Source organism: Castor canadensis, chromosome 14 (assembly GCF_047511655.1).
Source record: "Castor canadensis chromosome 14, mCasCan1.hap1v2, whole genome shotgun sequence".
In the NCBI taxonomy this organism is placed as follows: Eukaryota; Metazoa; Chordata; class Mammalia; order Rodentia; family Castoridae; genus Castor; species Castor canadensis.
This window is the reverse complement of record NC_133399.1, coordinates 26,577,902-26,599,484: the sequence shown is the minus strand read 5'-3', so window position 1 is coordinate 26,599,484 and position 21,583 is coordinate 26,577,902. Positions and strand designations below refer to the sequence as shown.

The following is a 21,583-nucleotide window of genomic DNA, read 5'->3' as shown; positions in this document are numbered from 1 at the left end:
TGAAGCCTTGAGTTCAAACCCCAGTGCCACCAAAACAAACAAGAAATCCATTTTTAAACATACCAACCTAGTAGGCTGGATGAAATGCAGTGGTATTGAAAAACAAAGCCTTAAGAGCCAGGTGGACCTCAGTTCAAGGCCAGAATGGATTATATGGTAAGATCTTGTCTCAAAAAAAGAAAAAAAAAAAAAGCTTCAAAACAATAATGAAAACAAAACCAAGGGCCTTTACCTTTTCGTCCTCATCTCTGTCATCAGAAGTCTGTGGAGTTACTTGCTCGGGTTCTGTTTCCTCAGGTCTCCGTTTGACAACTCTGGGGAGTAAATAGATAATGTATCATCAAGTATTAGCTCCAAAAAGGTAACTATGCTGCCAACTTGTACTGAAAATACAAACTAACACTTTCTTATCAACAAGCAAAATACTGCCAAGTGTGGTGGTACATGCCTGTAATCTCAGCACTTGCAAGGCTGAGGTAGGAGTCTCTTTAGTTCCAGGCCAGCATAGACTATATAGGAAGATCCTGTCTCAAAAAAAAAAAAAAAAAAAAAAAAAAAAAAGCAAACTAGGCACTGGTGACTCCCACCTGTAATCCTAGCTACTAGGAGGCAGAGATCAGGAGAATCTCAGCTCAAATAGTTCACAAGACCCTATCTTGGGAAAAAAAAAAAAAATTACATAAAAGGGCTGGTGGAGTGGCTCAAGTGGTAGAACACCCTTGTACCAAGCATAAAGCCCTGAATTTAAACACCAGTATTGCTACCCTTCCCCTCCCCCCCCCCAAAAAAAATCAAAACCCAAAACACTTCTGAGGGCTCTAAAGGTAGGTTACTAACTTATCCTAAAACTTATCCTAAAACCTGCTGATCCCCAGGTGGGGAGGAGGGAGGCACTGAAGCCATAACTAAGCAGGGGTGGAGGGAAAGGACACGGCTCCAAGTGGGACCTGGCTCTCAGCCCTGTCTTCACACAGCACCACCCACCTCTGTACACTGCTCATCACCCCAGGTTTTTGGAACAGTGGTTTGGAGAATGAATACAACATAAAAAAGACAAGTTTCAGTCACTTACGGGTCTTTGGGTTGACTCCTGGGCCTCCTTTCATCCTGGCTGGGGGACTGGGAGGGAAGTAGACAGAAAAATGGGAACAATTAGTCTAAGACAGAGCAGCGTGAAATGGACACACAAGCATCTCGGTTAAAGACTGTGGCCCTGTGGAATCGAAGAACAGGGCAGAAGTGCAGGGGGAATAGAGGAGGCGGAAAGTTTTCACCCCATCTACAAATGCACACAGATCCCCAGCACTGTAGGAGACCAGAGGTTGGCCAACTGCTTCTGTGAAGAGCCAGACACCTGCAGCTTCAGAAAGCCACCTTTGCTGCTGCCCCACAAAAAAAGGCACAGAGAATGAAGGAATGAGAAGGTGTGGCTGTATTCCAATAAAACCTAAGAAAATCAGGCGGCAGGCTGGATTAGGCCTGTGAGCCCTTCTAACATGAGACAGAAGTACCTGAAGCTGCATGGCAAGCAGGCCAATGTTCCCATGAGTTTCAGTAAGAGAAACATACAGGAAATTGCCTCAGGTGAAGATAAGCAGTTCACCACAGAGTCAGTGGCAGGGTGGGGGGGAGGGGAGTGGTGGGGGAGAGGAAGGGGGGTAGCGGGGGGAGCAATAAATGGGTTGATGGACATATGTGTGACCTTTGCCAGAAAGAGAGGCAGTCATTGTTGGGCTTGGAGTCTAGCCTCTGCCTTGAAGAAAAATGTCAGTATCCCTGGGTGAAGTCTCAAGTAACCTTCATATTCCTGATGCTAGGCCTCTCCCACCTCCTCATACATAGTAGAAACAAACAAAAGGGTCTCGGAGGACCTGTTCCAGCAGGAGACTGAGTGTCTGAATACAGCTCTAAGACATCTGAGAATGCTCATAACCAGCAAGACTGACCTTGGGCCCCTCTCTCTAGATCTTAACCAGTGGAAAACCACGTGGACAAGCCTGGGACAATCGTAATTCAGTTTCTCTCAGGGAGTTCAGGTAGAAGGTGGCTCTGCAGGTAACTTGTCATCTTACACTTTCACTGAAGCCCAGACCTGGCCCTCAATATCCTCGGATTCAACCAACTGGATGGAAGATGTTCAGAAAAAAAAAAGAAAAGAAAAAGGTCTGGCTGAGTGTAGTGGTTCATGCTCATAATCCCAGCTACTCTGAAATCCCAGCTTCTCAGGAGGTAGAGATTGGGAGGATCACGTCTCCAGGCTAGCCTAGGGAAAAAGTTATTAAGACCCCATCTCATGCAATAGGCCAGGTGTGGTAGCTACACCTGTGATCCTAGCTATTTGGGGGTTGTTAAGTAGGCTGACCCTGGGCAAAAACACTAGATGCTATACTAAAATTACTAAAGCAAAAAAGGGGCTGGGGATGGCACAAGTGGTAAAGCACCTGCCTAGCAAGTGCAAGCCCATGAGTGCAAAAATTTTTTCTTCATCTGTACCGAACACATACAGACTTTGTCCGTGCCACTGTTCCCTAAACAGTACGTGACGTGTACGTCATGCATGACCCAGAGATGACTTAGGTATACAGAGTGTACATGGCCTCTGCGCAAACACTATTTTACAGAAGGGGGAGCAAGGGGGTTCTGACACCAATCCTTGTGGATGCCCAAGGAACAACTGAGTGATTGAGGGTTTCGATATGCTCACTTGGTTCAGCTGGAGGTGGGGAAGCCAGCAGGGAAACAAGGGGAGAGCTACACTCACATAGACTTAGACAAAGAGGCTTGGCTGAGCTGACCACAGGTTAAACATCTGGGAGAATAGGCCTCATGAGAAGTGGTGGCACACCCAGGCCTTCCCACCATGCTGGATGGACAGAAGGACTCCACACCCACTGCATCAGGCATGGACACGCAGGGCAACCACTAATGCCCAAGGTTTGAAAAAGCATGTTAATTTGCTCAGTCACCCCACAGTACATGGGGCTGGATTTGAACCCAGAGCCCTGCCCTGCACCATTTCTTAACAAATGGGAATGTGAGAACAAGGTAGAGCCAAGCAGTGTAAAGACAACTTTACTCTCTTGTCTGCTTCATCCATGTTGGTGTGAGTTCCTGGTCTTTCTTCTCTGTCCGGCTCCTCCTTCGGTTTCTGTCTAGAAGTTCTACCACATAAGACAAAACACCACATAAGACAAAACACATGTGCCAGTCAGCTACTGGGGAGCCACCATTCCAAGCAACTCTGAGTGGTCCCCTAGAGTGCAAGCCACCTACCCTCACCTCAGGACACTCCAGAAGCATTTATTTGGTGGTGCTGGGCCTCATACATTAGGCAAGTGCTCTACCACTGAGCCTCGCCTCCAGCCCTTCATATAAAGGTTGAACAAAGATGGAAGTAGCTTAAGACAAGACACGGAGAGGACTGCACTGATGGCCTGGGCCTGATGGGAACTGTCTGCAGGGAGGAAGGTGAACTCATGTTCCGTGTAGTTTCCTAAGAGCTGCACTGAGTGACCAGCTGCACTGGTCAGCACCAGTGACCACACACAGCTGACTGCACACCAGACCCAAGTCAGCACTGTTCCCTCCACCAGAGCCCTGCCACTCAAATCGGGCACATGCCCCTCCTCTGGACCCTGGCCCTAAATGTTTGTTCCAGTCAGCTAGAGGTTAACAAAGGCTTGAAAAAGACTACATCTAACCAAGTGTGATGGCTCACACCTATAATGCCAGCACTTGGGAGGCTGAGGCTGGAGGATCATGAGTTCCAGGACAGCATGGGCTATACAGCGAGACCCTGACGGATAAAATAAAAGGGCTACTTGTCACTTGAGCCCTGGCACTGCCATAAGAAAGCACTAAGGCTGGCCTAGTCACATGGCAGGTGGGTCAATCCTATCCTTGTCAAGCTCAGTCAAGATCAGCTGACAGCCACCAAACCAGACTGCTAAGCTCAGTAAATGATCAGTTTTAAGCCCGAGTTGTCTTGTTTTTGTTCTGGCAGTACTGGTGTTCAAACTTAGGGCTCTGCACTTGCTAGGCAAGCACTCTACCACTTGAGCCACGTTCCCAGCGCTTTTTGCTTTAGTTATTTTTTAAAATAAGGTCTTGTACTTTTGCCCAGAGCCAGCCTTGGATCTTGATCTTTCTACCTGTGTCTTACATAGCTGGGATTATAGGCGCATGCCACCATGACTAGCCCAGCCCCTCTGGGCTTTGAGGTTATTTGTCATCCAGTATTTCCAGGGTGAGGCAACTGACTGACACAGCCACTTACTCGATGGCCTTTTGACACCAGAGTACAGACTGCTATCTGACCAAGGGAGGGCCAGGGTTAGGAGAAGGAACCGAAAAAGAACTACAGCAACACGAGCTAGTGCTGTGATGGTCTGACCATTCTCAAGCAGCAAGCCTAACTAACATACCAGTGCTCAGTACCAACCCATTATTTTCCCAAAGGCTGTTAGCAATTGTGTCACAATATGGCACAAAGACATGTCAGCCATACTTACATTTCTTTGGTCTGACTTCCTGGTCTCTCGTCTTCCTAAGAGAAGCAATACAAGACCGGTTAGTTTTTTTCCATTTGGTCTTGTTCCTATTTAACTGTTTTATGGAAATAACACTGAAAATTATCCTATCGCCTAATTGGTATACAATCTACCTTCAAGAATTTTTTTTCTTTTAGAGGACGAGTAAACAGGAAGTTAAGGAAATTCTTAGAAAATAGATCCTACAACACTGCAGTCTAAGATGGGACCAATGGCAGGTGCCTGTCATCCCAGCTACTTAGAAGGCTGAGGCAGGAGGATTACTAGACCAGCCTAGAAGCACAGTGAGACTCCATCTCAGAAAACAAAGCACTGTGATTTAAATGTTTTTAACTGCAGAATTCCTCTGTTGTCCGTTATCAAGTGTTGATAACCTCAAAGGAAATAATTTTTGCCAGGCACCAGTGGCTCAAGCCTGTAATCCTAGCTACTCGGGAGGCAGAGTCGTGAGGACGTGGTTTGTAGCCAGCCTCAGCAAATAGCTCCTAAGATCCTATCTCAAAAAAAACAAAACCAAAACCAAAAAAAACTTCACAGAAAAGGGCTGGTGGAATGGCTCAAGGTGTAGGCCCTGAGTTCAAGCCTCAGTACCACCACCAAAAAAAAAAAAAAAAAGGAACTTGATAACTTGATGCACATAAATTTGGAGATGCCACAATAAGCTGGCATGGTGGTACAAGCCTGTAATCCCAGCTACTCAGAAGACAGAGGGAGCAAGATCAAGAGTGTGAAGGTGATCTGGACAAATTTAGCAAGACCCTTGTCTCAAAAGCAAAATATAAGCAAAAGGACTGGGGGCATGGTTCAATGGTAGAGTGCTTGCCTAGCATGTATGGCACCCTGGGTTCAACACTCAATAGCATGAAAAAAAAGAAAGACCACAAAAGCTGGGGATATTAGAACAGTTGCAGGCCTCTACAGCATAAGGAGCTGCTGGAGTGGTAGCCCTGGCTGGGATTTCTATCTCACTCCTTCTGAGGGTAGGGGCCCCACTAGCACCAGGGGCTGCATGCTCTCCTGTGACTGCCAGATGTACATGAACTAACTGCTATCTAACCGGAGCTGGGGTTGGACAGATGAACTGTTGAAGACCAGCTTCAGGTACCAGATGGTTCTGGAATTGTGGACCATCTCATCAGATCCCCACAAAGGTAAAACAACAGACTTCCAAGTCTAACTGGATCCAGAGGCAAGTGTTCACTACCCGTATGAGTTTGGTTTTTGAGACAGGGCCTTGCTATGGAGCTCCAACTCAGTCTTCCAGCTTCAGCCTACCAAAAGCTGGGATTATAGGTGAGCCCCACCATGCCCAGCCTAATCAACATCTTAATGCCCAACAAAACCAAATGAGACCCAGCATCTATGCTGCATAGAACCTTCTACTCCCTGACTTCAGAGGAGCTGGAGGTCCAGGGCAGAGCTATTCCAATCTGTGATAAGAAGGCAACATTAGTTTGGGTTTTTTTTTTCCCTTCTCCATGGTGCTGGCAGTGGAAACCAGGGCCTTGCACATGCTAGGCAAGGGTTCTATCACTGAGTCACACTCCCAGCCCAAGAAAGCAACCTAGTATTTGGACGCTGCTGTGGAATTTGAGCACGCCCCCACCATGTCTGGAAATTGAAGTGTCATGAAGACCTCATCTGCAAGAAAGAGGCAGGTGGACAGGTGAGGGGAAAGACTAAAGTTCTGTGGCTAAGGGGCAAAGGTCCAGCCGACACCAGGGCTGCAGCTGAGGCCTTACTATAACCACACAACCTTATAACCTACCCTCCATGGAGAGGACCACCAGGAAAGTGAACTTGAAAAGTAGTTTAGCCCAAGTCAGGGCCAAGTCCATCACTTCTGAATGTCAATTGTGTTCCTACGCATTCCCCACCCCTGCCCTCATTCCTGGCACCCAAGGGGACTCAAGAAGATTAGGGTGGGATTGATGAACAGAGAGGTAGCAAGGCTTTACGTTCTCGTCTCTCTCCTCCTCCTGAGCGGTGTGAATTCCTGGTGTTACTCTCTCTGGTTCTGCTTCAGGATGTCCAGCAACTCTAAAGCAAAACAAGACACCCAGGTATGACTGAAGCCCAAAGCAGTTGCACAAAATCCATCCTCCTACCCCAGAAGAAATCATTATGCCAGAACCCGAGGGCATTTTTTCATTTAATGTTTACCATGGAACGAGATCTTTGCATTCACCTGTGATCTAGTTCATTCCCGCCTATCCAAATCTATTCATTCTATTCTATCTGAGTCAAAAGGGTAGTTATCTGACCCTAAGTTCAGCATCCTGAACAGGTCTGTTTGCCAGGGAAAGTCATTATAAAGCTCTTCTTTTTAAACCTTCCGAAGGCTGAGTGCAGTGGCTCATGCTTGTAATCTCAGCTATTCAGGAGGCAGAGAGAGGGTGATTAGAGTTCAAGGCCAGACAAAAAGTTAGCAAGACCCTAGCTTAAACAAGCTGAGTGTGAGTGTGGAGGCATGCCTCTAATCCCAGCTACAGGAGACATAGGTAGGAAGATGATGGTATGTGACCAGGCCCGTGAAAAATGTGAGATTTTATGTGAAAATGAAAAGGAAGGGGTTGGAGATTTAGCTCAGTGGAAGAGCGCTTGCCTGTCAAGTGTAAGGCCCTGAGTTCGGTCCCCAGCACCGGAAAAAAAAAAAAAAGGAAAAAAAAAAAAAAAAAAATCCTTTCTCATCCAAAATGAAAAGGAAGAGCTGGTGGAATGACTCAAGAGGTAGAGCTCCTGCCTAGCAAGCAGGAGGCCCTGAGTTCAAGCCCCAGAACCACAAATAAAGCAAAAAAGGGCAAGAGGCACAGGTCAAGTGGTAAGACTGCCTACCTAGCAAACCCAAGTTCCCTCAAAAAGGAATTCCCACAATGCATAGAAGAAAAATAACTATCCTTACGGTCCTCTGGACGTGACTCTACGCCTCTTCTCCTGCACACAGGGAAGGGAGGGAAAACAAAGAACATTGGTTTGAAAGCAAGTTCACTGCCAAAAGCATGAGTCAAACTACTCAGCAAGCACACATGATGTGGTTAAGACGGGGAGGGGAAAGAGGGGGGCCTGGGTTTGTGGAGAAGATCTGGGAGACTGGCTTAAATGTCCACAGTCCACACGGCAGAGGCAAGGCTAGAAGGGACCCAGCACGTGCCAGCTCACCGGAGATCAGGCTGTGAGGCCCAGGGAGGGTCAGACTCCCCTCACCCCAGGAACTCTAGGTCCTGGGAGAACCGAGTAGTCTCTGGGGTTCCCATGTAGGAGGGACCACCCAACAGGGAGGACACTCGTGCTTTTCTCAGGTGGACACCCTGGGCACTGTTTCCTAAGATCACATGGTTTTCCATCTCTGGGAGACTGGTTGTCTTTTTATAACTCAAAAAAAAAAAAAATACACTGTGCAGATGAGGCTGGGAAGTAGTTCAGTGGCACCAAAAAATACAGAGTCCTTTGTTGGAGGTGGAGGTTAGCCAAGTCTGCTCACCTGAGGGCTGGGCTATACTACAATGAAAGACCACTTGCCTGGCAGGTGCAAGGCCCTGGATTCTGTCCCTAGCACTACAGATAAACTCTACATGCATGCCTGTGACAAAACTGCATAGAATAAATGCACAGGCATGTGAAAAACCAGTGCCGTCTGAACACTCTATGGCTGCACCAACATCAAGGTCCTGGTCCTTTATACTGTAACAGGTTACCACAGTGGGCTGAGTGCAGTGGCTTCTGCAATCCCAGCTACAGAGAGGCAGAGATCAAAATTCGAGGCCAGCCCAGGCAAAAAGTTAACGGACCCCATCTTGACAAATAAGCCAAGCATATTATGAACACCTGTAATCCCAGCTACACTGGAGATGGAGATTAAGATAGCAGTCTAAGGCCAGCCAGAACAAAAAGGGAGACTCTCCAAAATATAACTAAAGCAAAACAGTGGAATGGCTCAAGTGGTAGAGCACCTGCCTAGCAAGCAGGAGGTCCTCAATTTAAACCCCAATACTGGAAAAAAAAAAAAAAGATAACAATGAGACAGTTCTAAATCAGCAGTGCCAGCCCCACCTGGTCTCGATCTTCCTCTTCAGCAGACTCTTCTGATTTTGCCCTTTCAGATTCTTCCTCAGGTTTCCGTTTAGCAGGGCTGTCACACAGGGAAGTGACTGTTAGTTCCAAGACCCCAGCGTTCCAGTGGACCTCCATGACTTCCACTACTCCTTTGCAAAACGATCCCTTCAAGCCCAGTGCAGAGCCTGGACATCTTCCCCCCAGGAGGGCCCTCATTACCAGGATGCTGAAAGACACTGATGCTTAGTGTTTCTTTGAAATGACAAGCTTAGGAAAAAAAAAAAAAAAAAAAAAAAAAAAGATCACCATTTTGCAAGCCCTTAAGAAATCATGGATCTAGACGTGGAATGATGGCTACCAACGTCACAAAGAAGTGAGACATTACACACCCCTGAAGCTGACCTCAGAAAGTAAGATGGAACTGGAGGTGTGGCTCAGTGCTAGAGCACTTGCCTAGCACGAAAGACCCTGGGCTCCATCCCCAGTAGCGCATGCACACACGCAGTTTGCAAAAGGCATAAAAAACAGTTTTTCATGTTTTCAGGCATAGAATGGTGTGCCTTAGATTTTTTTCAAAGTCATCCAGTTGGAACAAAAAGTAGGTACAAGTTAGTAACCACAGGGGCTGGGTGACGAGTCTGTGGGGGTTTGTTAAGCTATACTCTAACTTGGGGTATACTGAAAGTTTCCTGTTAAGAGTAAAACAATGAGGTCTTCCAAAGTGTCGTTTATAAATGTCTAGCTAACAAAAACTGCAAGAAGAAAACACACGCAGGACTGGGGTACAGCTCAGAGGTAGAGCATTTGCCTAGCACGCACCAGGCCTGGGTTCCATTCCCAACACTGAAGGAAAGAAAAAGTACGGGTGGGAAGGGAGAGAGAAAAACCTATGCAATATGGAAGTTATGGGTGCTAAATGACACCCCACCAATTCCAAATTACCAGAAACACCAGGCCCTGACAACTGGGCCTTCCTTATGTACTGACCCCTTGGCAAAATGAGCCGTGATGGTGGTCTGCCGGGTAGCTCTCCTTGTAACCATGGAGCTAGAGGATGCTTCAGCTATTTAAAGAAGAAACAAAAACAAAGACAGAACAAGAAGAAGCCACCATGAACAGACAAGTCTACAACCATGGAAGCCTTCTTCAAGACCACACTGTTACAGAAAGCCAGGTACTGAGGACTAAACAGACTAAGTTTTGCTTTGCTTTTTGGAGACAGGGTCTCAGTGCACATCCCAGGCTGGCTTCAAACTTGTGATCCTCCTTGCCTCTGCCTCCCAAGCACTGGGATGATAGGTCTGCGCCACCACACCCGGCTGGTGCACCCTTTGGTTTTTATTCTAGTCAACAATCAGTTGCTTATGTCAGCAATTAACACCTGCTAATTGTGGCTGACTGGGTGCTGCCACTGCCTAGTATGTGAAGAATATCATACAGCTCAGAAAAAGACCAAAAGTTAATGCTGGGCACTGGTGTTTCATGCCTATAATCCTAGCTACTTAGGAGGCACTCATCAGGAGGACTGTGGTTTGAGGCCAGCCCTGGGCAAATAATTCATAAGACCCTATCTTGAAAAAAAAAAAAAAAAATCATAAAAAAGGGCTGGTGGAGTGGCTCAGGGTGTAGCCCTGAGTGTTCAAGCCCTAGTACCGCAAAAAAAAAAGGTTAAGACTCCAACCAAGTGAAGTGAATGTGTGTTACTTGCACACCACTGTATAGTTCAAAACTCCTATACTGAGCCACTGTAACTCACAGAGTGCCTACACAAGTTAAGCTAGTTAGGAAGCGTACATGAGAAATGAACTGGAGGGCCAGGAGGTGTAGCTCTGAGGTAGAGCGTGTGCTTTGCACCCACCAGGCTCAACCCAGCACCAGAAACCAGAAGACACTGCCCTGGGGTGCAGACGGGTCAAAGTCTGTCCCCTCCCGCATACCACGGCCTCCATTAAGGTTGAAAACAGGTCAAGTGCCCTTACACGTGGTCTCACCATCAGACTTGCTTCTTCTGGGTGCCCGAGGTTTGGGGCCGGGTTTCGGGGGGGTGTCTGGCTCTGACATTCCCACTCTCCGGCCTTTCCCGTTTTCTAGATAGCCGTTTGCTTCTCGATTGAGGGTGTGGGCTCCGTTCTCCAAGGAGAAATCTTTATTTAAAAGGGATTTGACTTTAGCCAGGTAGCCCTCCTACAGCAGGAAAGGATAATTCAGCAGTGAATGTAAACGAGTGGCAGGAAGAGAACAAGGAAACACATGCGCTTCCTTTAAATCAGCAGGCAGCGTGGACAGCAGGGACTGTTCTGCCTCCCGGCTCACAGCCGAGTCACGGGGAGGAGGGGTTTTGGGGGCCAAGAGCCGGAGAGCAGACTTACCTCAGATAATTCTTCTTTGCGCAATTTGGTTTCCAAGTCACTTAACTGAGCCTTTATTTCTGTTTGCAGAAATTCATGCAAGAGATTCAGCTTCTCCTTCACGCGCTCCTAAGGGAGGGATATAGGTTTAACAGTCCCCACGCTTGCAAGCCATTAACAGACTAACACATGATTTGTTCACTGCCTGGTCACATATCAGACTGAATGACAAAACTCAGTATAGCTGGTCCTCCACATCCACAGTTACACAAATGTACTCAAGCAACCTCTGACAGAAAGAATACTTTTTGGTGGGACTGGGGTTTGAACTCAGGGCTTTAGGCTTGCAAAGCAGGTGCTCTACCACTTAAGCAACACCTCTAGCCCGTTTTGCTTTGGTTATTTTAGAGATGGAAATAGTCTTGCAAACTATTTGCTCCAGCTGGCCTTGAACCTTGATCATACTGATCTCAGCCTCTCAAGTAGCTAGGACAACAGGTTAAGTCAGCAGTACCCGGCCAAGAAAAAAATATTAACTTTGCATTGAACATGTACAGGTTTTTTTTTTTTGCGGCACTGGGGTTTGAACTCAGGCCCTCATGCTTGCTAGGCAGGTGCTGTACCACTTGAGTCACTTCCCAGGACTTTTTGCTTTACTTATCTTTTGGATAGTTATGTTTCAGTATACATTTTCTTTCTTGTCTTATTCCCCAAACAATACAGCAGAAATGTTTATATAGCATTTATACTATATTAGGTGTTACAAGTCATCTAGAAATTATTTAAAGTATACAGGAGAGCCGGGCATGGTGGCACAAGGACCATCATCCCAGAACTCGGGAGCCAGAGGCCAGGCTGTTCATGAGTTCAAGAACATAGCCAGATTCTTTCTCAAAAAAAAAAAAGTATAGAGGTGGAAACATATAGATCCTATGCAAATATTACCCCATTTTATACAAAGGGATGCCAGCATGTGTAGATTTTGGTATCTGGAGGTCGTAGAGACAATCTTCCTTGCATACTGAGGGCGACCATGATCACACTGTGTTGATATTTCCATAAACTCACTGAGCTCAAATCACAATACCAAAGTAAAAGTTTTCAAAGGGAAATTACCTTTTCTGTTAGGCCGTCTCGTTCCAAGTCTTTGAGCCTAGAGAAAGGAAATGGGGGAGAAAGAAACACTCATCAGTAACTTCATTTACCTCTAAGAATCAATACCACAGGTTAAGAATTTCGGGTAGCTGGGCAGGGTGGCACGGCTATAGTCCCAGCTACTTAGAGGAGGCCAGAGGATTGATTGAGCTCAGATTAGTAGGCAGTTTGGGCAAGACAGTGATATCCTGTCACAAAACACAAGATAACATGGTGGCTTCTTTCCACCTGTGTGCACGCGTACACACAAACACGGAGAAGTCCTTGTCACCAGGCGTGAGGGTGCACGTGTATAATCCCAGCACTCATAAGGCTAAGGCAGGAGGATGGAGAGTTCAAGACCAGCCTAGGCTACAAATTAAGACCATTTCAAAAAAAAACCAAAAAACAGCTAGGCACCGGTGGCTCACATCTGTAATCCTAGCTACTCGGGAGGCAGAAATCAGAAGGATCTCGGTTCAAAGCCAGCCTCTGGGCAAATAGTTCAGGAAACCCTATCTCAAAAAAAAAAAAAAAAAAAAAATCACAGGAAATGGCTGATGGAGTGGCTCAAGTGGTCAGAGTGCCTGCTTAGTAAGTATGAGGCCTTGAGTTCAAACCCCAGTGCCACAAAAATAAATGTAATTATCCTCTGTGAACTTAACAACTTTGAGGTCAATTTTCTGGTAGTGAGGAATAACACAGGAGCTAAGAAAATAGACATGATTTTAAGAGGTGCCAGGAAGCCAGGCATGGTGGAACATGCCTATAAACCCAGCTACTCAAGAGGTGGAGGCAGGAGGATCTGAATTTCAAGGCCATCCTGGGCAAAGTTAATGAGCTCCTGCCTCAAAAGGTAATATAAACAAAAGGACTGGGAATGTGGGCCAAGTGGTAGAGCACCTGCCTAGTATGCACCAGAACCTGACCCTGGGTTTAATCCCCAGTACAGCAAAAGATAAAGGTTTTGTTTTTTACTTATTTACTAATTCTTTTGAGGCACTGGGGTTTGAACTCGGCCTCATGCTTGGTAAGCAGGCGCTCTACCACTTGAGCTACTCCACCACCAGCAAAAGATAATCAAATGAATAAAAGCTACCAGGAAAGCGGGAACACATCACAGTCAGGGCGCTTCTGTAAGCTGGGTGACAGAAGAGCCCCAGCACATCTAGCGTTAGAATGAGTGGACCAGTGCCACGCTGCGGGAACAGCCACTCATGTTTCTAAAGGCAGAGTGGGGTGTTGGCGTTCTGCTGTGGATCTGATGAAACTGGCGGTGCTGGGGGGAGCAGCCAAGGCGTCCAGGGCAGGCAGCAGGCGGTGCTCATGCACAGGGGAGCTGGAGATGAAGTTAGAGAACTGGCTGGCTAGTCAGTTTTAGAGCACTAACTTAGCATGCATAAAGCCTAGGCTCCATCCACAGCACTGGGGTGGGGGGGACAGGAACAGTAGGCTGGGTCTTAAAGAGCTCATCCTTCAGAATGTTTGCAACTAACTGCTCAGAATCTCAGGACAGCCTTGAGTTTGGGTGGAAAATTGGTCTCGCTATTTGAGGATCAGCTTGCCTCTTTTTTCTGTGGGGGGAGGGAATAAAGGATGAAAACACCATGGAAAGAGATGTGGGGTGGCTGTGTCCCCAGTGGCAGCTGACTAGTGACAATGAGGACAGAACAGGTCTAACCAGCTGGGCAGGTATCTGTCAGTGGAGCCAGGGCACCCTGGATAGGGTGCCTCTGGACACTCAGACCCAGCAGCCGCACAGACTGGAAGCTGGGTTATCACTACCCAAATAGCACAGACAGCTCTTCCCCACTGGCCTTTGCAGAGGCCAAGCTAGCAACCCAAGTGACAGGCATTGTCAAACCCATGTCACACAGTAGTGTGCTTGCGGACCCTGCTTCAAAGCACCACTCTTATCTGTGGGCACCTACTGTATGCCAGGCCCTGTTTCAAGTCACAAGCTGGGTGACTGGATGTGAGCACCACCAGGAAGGGACCCTTAACTTGCTGGGTGGCCAGGAAAGGAGTTTGTATTAAGAAGATGTTTAGCATCCTGCAGGTGCACTGGTCATATGCATTCTATGTGCATCGCCTAGGCTGTGTCGCCTGGGCTGGAGACGCTCTGCAGAGAATACTTCAGGTAGTTAAGGGAGGCACCGTCTCAACTGTGAGTCGGGCACAGTGGTGCAAACTTGCGATCTCAGCTACATGGGCAGTGTAAATAGCAGGATGGTGGTTCAGGTTGGGCAAAAACTAGAGACCTGATCTGAAAGCTAACTAAAGCCTGGGGCAAACCTAGAATGAGGACAGCCACAGAACTGGGCACTTCCAGCCAGAAGCAGGCACCCAAGGGCAGCAGCGTTACATCTGACTTCTTGATCACATGAAGTTTTGGGAGGTTATTTTGGTTGGGGGAAGAGAGACTGGGGATGAAACCCAGGGCCTCATGCACTAAGCGCTCTACCACTGAGATACACACCCCAGCTCTCTGTCCCTCTGCAGGACCCAGGTTCCACCAGACTGCGCCTGGATCCTGAGGCTCCTCTGGTGTTAAGGACAAGACAAGGGAAGAGTACAACCCACCAAGGGGCAATTCCTTCTCAGATGCAGACACTTCCTGTGTTGGAGCAAGAAACAGATGCACAGGCCTCTCATGCACTGCTCTTTAGCCTGGCCAAGGGACACAGTTCACAGGAAGACACACTAGGTATTCAAACTGCAGGTGAGAGCCCTGGTGGTGGGGGAGGGGAGCAAGGGACAGACTGCTCAGGGAGCCTCTTGGGCCTTCACCTTGCCATTCCATCTGTCTCCTAGGGAAACTTGTCATATTACCTCCCGTCCACCTGACAGTCACCACCAGGAATATTAAAGATGGTTGAGAAAGACCAAGCAGTGAGGACTGGAGGGAAAAACCTTGGCTCTACACAGCACGGGACCCCATGACTCATTCCCACTTGTTTCCCTCACATTAGTCATCAAAGGGAGGCAAGATAAACAGACCTTAGGCAAATACAGTCAGATGTGCCCAGGCTGGAAACCCAGCTTAGGGAGGCAGAGGCAGGAGGATCACAAGTTCAAGGCCAGCCTGGGCTACATAGTGAGGTCATGTCTCAAATAAAATAAATAAAAAAATCTGAGTGTTTCCCAAGAAAAATGGCAGATACAGTGACAGGAAGGAGGGATCCCAACAGTGTGAACTGGACAGAGGGACCCAACCAAGCAGGAGCGCACCAGTGTGGAAGCTGGCTCAGGGAACACCCAGAATACCGATGCAACCACACCAGGCAGGAAAGACAGGTCACAGCAAGGAAGTGACAGAGGGGAGGTCAGGCTGACAAGTGTGAAGTGTGCTCCACAGTCAAACCTTTATCTACGGAGTCATGCTTTAGCAAAACCCATCTGCCAGAGGCACACAATCGCACTTAAGACAGGAAGACGTTACAAAATATTAAGTTATTCTAAACTCCTTTAAGCCAGAAATGCCACTCAGAATTATGGTTTGGCAAAAGGAACGGGCCCATCAAGATAAGTCCCAAAACTCTGGGAGCCTGGTTTCTTGTTTGCCTTCTTTTTTTTCTTTTTGGTGGTGTTGGGAATGGAACCCAGCACCTTGCATGTGCCAAGCATGTACTCTAACCACTGACACACACCCTCATTCTTTCTCCCTGCTTAAGAATGACAGCATGGCAGGGATAGTGGGGCTAACAGATGACATCTGTGGGAGGCAAAGTAATGTTCCCCCATAGGTCCATGACCTAAAAAAGATCTGGCAGAGTGGCTCAAGCAGTAAGACCGTCTGCCTAGCAAGCATAAGACACTGAGTCAAACTCCAGTGTTAGAAAAAAAGGTACCAACAAATAAGTAAGCCAAGCGCCAATGGCCCACACCTGTAATTCCAACTACTTGGGAGACTGAGATTAGGAAGATCATGGTTCAAGGCCAACCTGCGCAAATAGTTCAAGACACCATCTCCAAAATAACCAGAGCAAAATGGACTAGAGGTGTGACTCAAGTGATGGAGCACCTGCTTTGTAAGCGTGAAGCCCTGAGTTCAAACTCCAGTCCCACCAAAAAACAGCAGGACTAAACCAGGCTTAGTGGTACACATCCGTAAATCCCAGCACTCAGGAGGCCAAAAAAGAACAGGAGTGAGATCCTGTATCAAAAAAATAAAATAAAACCACAAGGACTGGACTCCTGGCACATAGGCTAAGATGACGGGAGAAGGAGCAAGTCCAGATCATTCTAAAAGTCAGCTGAAGTGCAAGGTGGGAACAAGAAGCAAAAGTGCATCATCACCACACAGAATCCATGGCCACATTAAACACCTGCACATTTACGTTTTTAAATTCCACTGATTTGCCAGGCACTGGTGGCTCATGCCTGTAATCCTAGCTACTCAGGAGGATTATGGTTCGAAGCTGTCCCAGGCAATAGTTCGTGAGACCCTATAATCGAAAACACCTATCACAAAAAACAGCTGGTGGAGTACTCAAGATTTAGGCCCTAAGTTCAAACCCTAGTACCACCAAAAAAAAAAAAAAAAAGAAAGAAAGAAAAAAAAGATTACACTAATTCCCCTGATGGAAACAAAATGTGTGATGGGCTGTGTGATAGCAGGTGATGAACACCTCTGGGCAGGGCACTCTTGTACTACCTGCTCTGTGTGCATGACACTGTGGAGTGGGTGCAGAGGTGAGGTGACTGAGCTGGTAACAAGCATTACAGGATTTCAACCCCATGGTCCTTGGCTCTAGAACCCACTGAGGGCAGCATCAAAAAGGAGCAGTCAGGTTTTGCCCTGTTCCCTATCTCCTCGGTAGCTGTGCAACTAGAGTTAAGACTTTTGAGACCCGGCTTAATCTAATCACAGAATGACAAGCTGATAAGAAGCTGTGGAACTCCAAAGGTTGTTCAGCTGGCCAAAGCAGGCCTGGAGAATCTGTGTGGAAATCCGGGCTTCCTCACAGGGGAAAATCTGGCTCAAGTATGTGTGCGCATCTAGCTACAATAAAGCAATCACCCTGAATAATAATCCCTGAAATAATGCTGGGGCTGGAGGTGTGGTTCACAAAGTAGAGCACCTACCAAGCAAGTATGAAGCCCTAAGATCAAATCCCAGTATCACCAAAATAAAACAAGTTTAAATAAGGTAATAATTCTCAACTCTAGGCTTGCAAAGGCAGCAGGCGAGGTGTACTGACAGATTTCTACACCCTCTGGACTAGGGATGTAGCCCAGAGGGAGGGCTCGTGCACAGGAGGCCCTGGTTTCCATCCCCACCACAACGAAAAGATAAAATTATATATATACACAAAAACAAAGGAAAGAAAAAGATTCAATACTTTTGCAGTGGTGGATTTTGAACTCAGTACCTTGTACTTGCTAGGCAAGAGTTCTACCATTTAAGCCATACCTCCAACCATTTTGCTTTATATTTTTCAGATACTGTCTCCTTTTTGCCTCAACTGGCCTTGGACTGCAGTCCTCCTACCTCTGCCTCCCAAATAGCTGGGATTACAGACACACACTACCATACGTGGCCTTCAACACTCTTATTGCAAGGAAGTCAGACTGTATTTCTGAGGGCAGACTTAAGAATTAGTGGACAGGGCTAGGATGTAGTTCAGTGCCTAGCATGTGAGAGGCCCTGGGTTCAATCCCTAGCACCATAAAAAAAAAAAAAAAAAAGAGTGGACAGACAGGGCTGGTGTGGCTCAGCAGTATAGAGCACATTCAGCATGTACAAGGCAGCGAAGAAAGACCAGCAGCAAACAGCAGATCTGGGCGAGGGCTAAGTGGCACTAACTAGTCTCAGAGTGCTCTGTATGCACTCCCAGGCCCACAAGCACAAAGGAGGCCCGTTCGCCATGTGAGCGAGTGCAGGATGAGACAGGCAAGTGGATGGGGACTCTGAGCTTCACACCAGATGCTCCAGGCAGCCTGTGGAGCAGGGGACCCACAGGCTCCCACTTGGGTTTGAAGAAGATCCTGAGTGGCAGCAAGAAGACAACAGGTAGCTGGGTGCCAGTGGCTCATACCTATAATCCTGGCAACACAGGAGGAAGAGATCAAGGATCGAAGTTTGAAGCCAGACCCGGCACATAGTTCCGAGAGACCCTATCTCGAAAAAACCCAACACAAAAATAGGGCTGGTGGAGTGGCTCAAGGTGAAGACCCTGAGTTCCAGCCCCGGTACCTCAAAAAAAAAATAAAATAAATAAAATAAAAAGCAAGAACAAAAAACTCCAAAGCCTACAATATAGGGAAACAGAACCTAAGGTGATTGGTAGAATTCCAGGAGAGTTCCTGACTCAGTGGCCTATTCATAATGTCTACTTCAAAGGACGGTTTTGGCCAGAAACGGACCTCACCAGGAATCCCCATTTTCTAGAAGGAACTCCTAAAGCATGTACTCTCAAGAACGCTTGAGGATTAAATGTGTTGTTACGAAGTGTTTCCTGCAATTAAGGACTGTTGAACAGAACTGAAAAAAAAAAAAAAATCCAATTAAGTCAACCACTGTAGACTGGAGGTGTAATTCCATGGCACATGCTAGAGTCTGTGGGTTAGATCACTAGCACCGTTAATAAAAAAAAGTCCTGTGGATGGCTCAAGGATAGAATCCTAGCTACTGGAAAGGTGGAGATTGGGAGAACTGAGGTTCCAGGGCAGCCCAGGTAAAAAGTTAACGAGACTCCATCTCAGTCAATAAGTCAGGCATGGTGGCAGATACCTGTTATTCCAACAATGCAGGAGGCATATAAATAGGAGAATCAAGATCCAGGTCAGCCTGGACAAAAGCATGAAAGGCTTAAGTAAGAGCTGGAGGAGAGGTTCATGTGGTAGAGCACCTAACAAACATGAGGCCCTGAGTTCAAATGCCAGTACTGTCCAAAAGAAAAAAAGCAAAAAGGGCTGGAGGTGTGGTTTAAGTGGTCAGCACCTGACTACTTAGCATGAGGCCAAGAGTTCAAACCCCATACTGACAAAAAAATAAATAAAAAGGTGTCTGACAAACTGGAGATATAACTCAGTGCTATGGCATTTACCTAGTCAGGCAAAGGACCCTGGGTTTGACACCCACCACCCAAAAAAGAAAAATGAAAAAGTAGCTTGACCCTGACATTGCACACCTGTAATTGCAGCTACTCCAGGGGCAGGAGGGTCATGAGTCTGAGGCCAGCCTGGGCAACTTAGCAAGATCCTGTCTCAAGTTAAAAATAAGGGATGAGGGTATAGCTCAATGGTAGACGGCTTGCCTAGCATATGCAAGCCCCTAGAGGTTCAATCCTTAATACCAAAAAAGAGCTCGGAGCTGGTGACTCACGCCTGTAATCCTAACTATTCAGGAGGCAGAGATCAGGGAGATCAAGGTTTGACGTCAGTCCAGGCAAATAGTTCTTGAAACCTTATCTCAAAAATACCTAACACAAAAAAGGGCTGGGGCAGTTTGAATCAAACACCCTCCCTGTCCCCACTTCATCCCCCAAAATCCAAATCAGAAGTGGCCAGACAAATGGCGGAAGCATTAAATACGGTGGCAAAGAGTCCAGGCATGGCGAGGGCTCACTCAGACAAGAATGGATAGCCGGCAGGAAGGAGAGGCAGGAGGACCAGCCTTCCTGCCACCGGTTGTGCAAAGCAGGATCCATAAGGACAGTGTTGCGAGAATGGGGGGCCCAATAGCCGGCACCCCTCACTCTTATGCACACATTGCACAGTGCACACCTTGTGTGATGACCAAGAATGGCGGGCGCAGACATGCCATAAGGACCATTAGGCCTGGAGCCGGGCTGCACCCTATGCGAGGACCAGGTGATGAAGGACACGGCTCATCTTAGGCCAGGCTGCCCATCAGAGCCCCGCCGTCCCAGGCCATGGCCAGGTCAGCGATGGGCATCACTGGAGGCCACCACGGGGATGCACAGCCCCAGGGATACCAAGGAAACCCCCTCAGCGCCCGCAGGGACCCAGCTGAGCACCGGAAGTGGAGGCCAGAGTGCAGGGGCTACGGGGTGTCCGGAGGCCGCGGGCTGCTCACTTCCTGCACGGCATGCACCTGGCCCGGTGGCTGCTCGGAAAACAGGGACCCTAGAGACCAACTCAAAGGTTGTTCTGTTGGTTTTTTTGGGGGGGGAATCAGAATGCCCCCCACAAGTTTCTAGTCACCAGGGAGCTGCAAAGGGCCACTACCCATTTTGGCGCCAAACGGCCAGGGGAGCGCGCGCGACCGGAAGTGCCACCCTGCCCGCGCCAACCGCTGCTGCGCGCCTCACTGCACCACCCCGCGCATGCGCGCCCGGCTGTCAGCAGCAGCCACCAGCTACCCGGAGGGGAAGCGACCCCCCACCCCAGCATCGTCCTCTTCCCGTTCCTGAGTCCGCAGTCCCCCTTCCCTCTCATGACACCTACCGCCTGCGGACATCGTCGGGCAGGGAGATGGCCGGGGTGGCCAGCGTGGGCACTCGGGCTGGGGCGGTGCGGGCCGGCATTTCGGAGGCTACAGCAGACGCGACAGCAGCGCAGGAGGCCCCGGCTTTTCGCGCGGAAACCAACTGGGAGGGGCAGCGAGCGGAGGCAGCGCGTACCACCCTGGCCCGGGCGCGGGGGAAGGCCGGACGTACCATGCAGAGAGAGAAGCGTACCACGTGTGGGCAGAGCGTGGAAAGGGCCGTGCGCATGAGCTGCGCATGCGCAAGGAGAGCGAGCGCACCCCCGGGCGCCGAGCAGTGGGCTCGTCCGAGCCCTGCCAACGCTGTTTGCTAGGAAGGGGACGCGTTCCTGATGTTCATTCATTCTCTGGGCATTCTGGAGATAAAGCAGCGAGCCGCTCCAGGGGGTTAGGAAAGCTCTTCAATTAAAGCCCTCAGTTCCCTATGCAGTCTACTTGCTCACTAGACGACCTTGAGCAGGTCATTTGGTACCAGCCTCAATGTCCTCATCTGTAAATCAGAATCTATAGTGCCTACTCCAGAAAAAATGGTGCACTGGGTTTGTAGCTAGGACCTAGGATCTTGCGCTGCAGGAAGGCTGGGAACCTGTTCCAAAGTCTGAGTGTTTAATAAAGCACCAGAAACCGGGCACTGGTGCCTTACATCTATAATCCTAGCTACTCGAGACTGACTGAGAGATCAGAAGGTTTGTGGTTCGAGGCTAGCCCAGGCAAATAGTTCTTCAGACCCCATCTCCAAAATAACCAGAGCAAAATGGACTGGAGGTCCAAGCGGTACCTTGTGGCTCGAGCGGTAAAGCTCCTGCCTTTGCAAGTGTAAACCCCTAGGTTCAAACCCCAGTCCTACCAAACCAACAAAAGCTTTAAATTTGTAATATGATTCCCCTACCTTGCCCAAATGTAAGACCTGAAAGCATAGACCTGAAAGTATAGAAGAAAAGCTGGAACTGTAGGAAGAAAATATGAAGGAAAGCTTAGTGATACTTGATTTGACAGTGATTTCTTAAGTATGGCACAATTGATTTGACAGTGATTTCTTAAGT

The 21,583-nt window shown here is 48.1% G+C and overlaps 1 protein-coding gene across 3 annotated transcripts in view; it reads right to left on the bottom strand.

Moving 5' to 3' along the window:
* The window catches only part of Dnmt1 (DNA methyltransferase 1), a 43,470-nt gene extending 22,723 nt beyond the window's left edge, over nt 1–20,747 (bottom strand). The window contains exons 1-12 of one of the 3 annotated variants that reach the window (XM_074054096.1): nt 20,501–20,747; nt 12,068–12,104; nt 10,973–11,080; nt 10,595–10,787; nt 9,591–9,666; nt 8,601–8,679; nt 7,453–7,484; nt 6,509–6,590; nt 4,512–4,546; nt 3,077–3,161; nt 1,073–1,119; nt 233–314 (exon numbers count right to left, since the gene is read on the bottom strand). In XM_074054096.1, the coding sequence (XP_073910197.1) occupies nt 233–314; nt 1,073–1,119; nt 3,077–3,161; nt 4,512–4,546; nt 6,509–6,590; nt 7,453–7,484; nt 8,601–8,679; nt 9,591–9,666; nt 10,595–10,787; nt 10,973–11,080; nt 12,068–12,104; nt 20,501–20,715 (1,071 nt within the window). In that variant the 5' untranslated portion in view covers nt 20,716–20,747. Of the gene's footprint in view, nt 1–232; nt 315–1,072; nt 1,120–3,076; nt 3,162–4,511; nt 4,547–6,508; nt 6,591–7,452; nt 7,485–8,600; nt 8,680–9,590; nt 9,667–10,582; nt 10,788–10,972; nt 11,081–12,067; nt 12,105–20,500 lie in introns of all 3 variants that reach the window. The other 2 variants (XM_074054097.1, XM_074054098.1) reach the window with 2 other exon arrangements.
* Nucleotides 20,748–21,583: the final 836 nt, after the last annotated feature.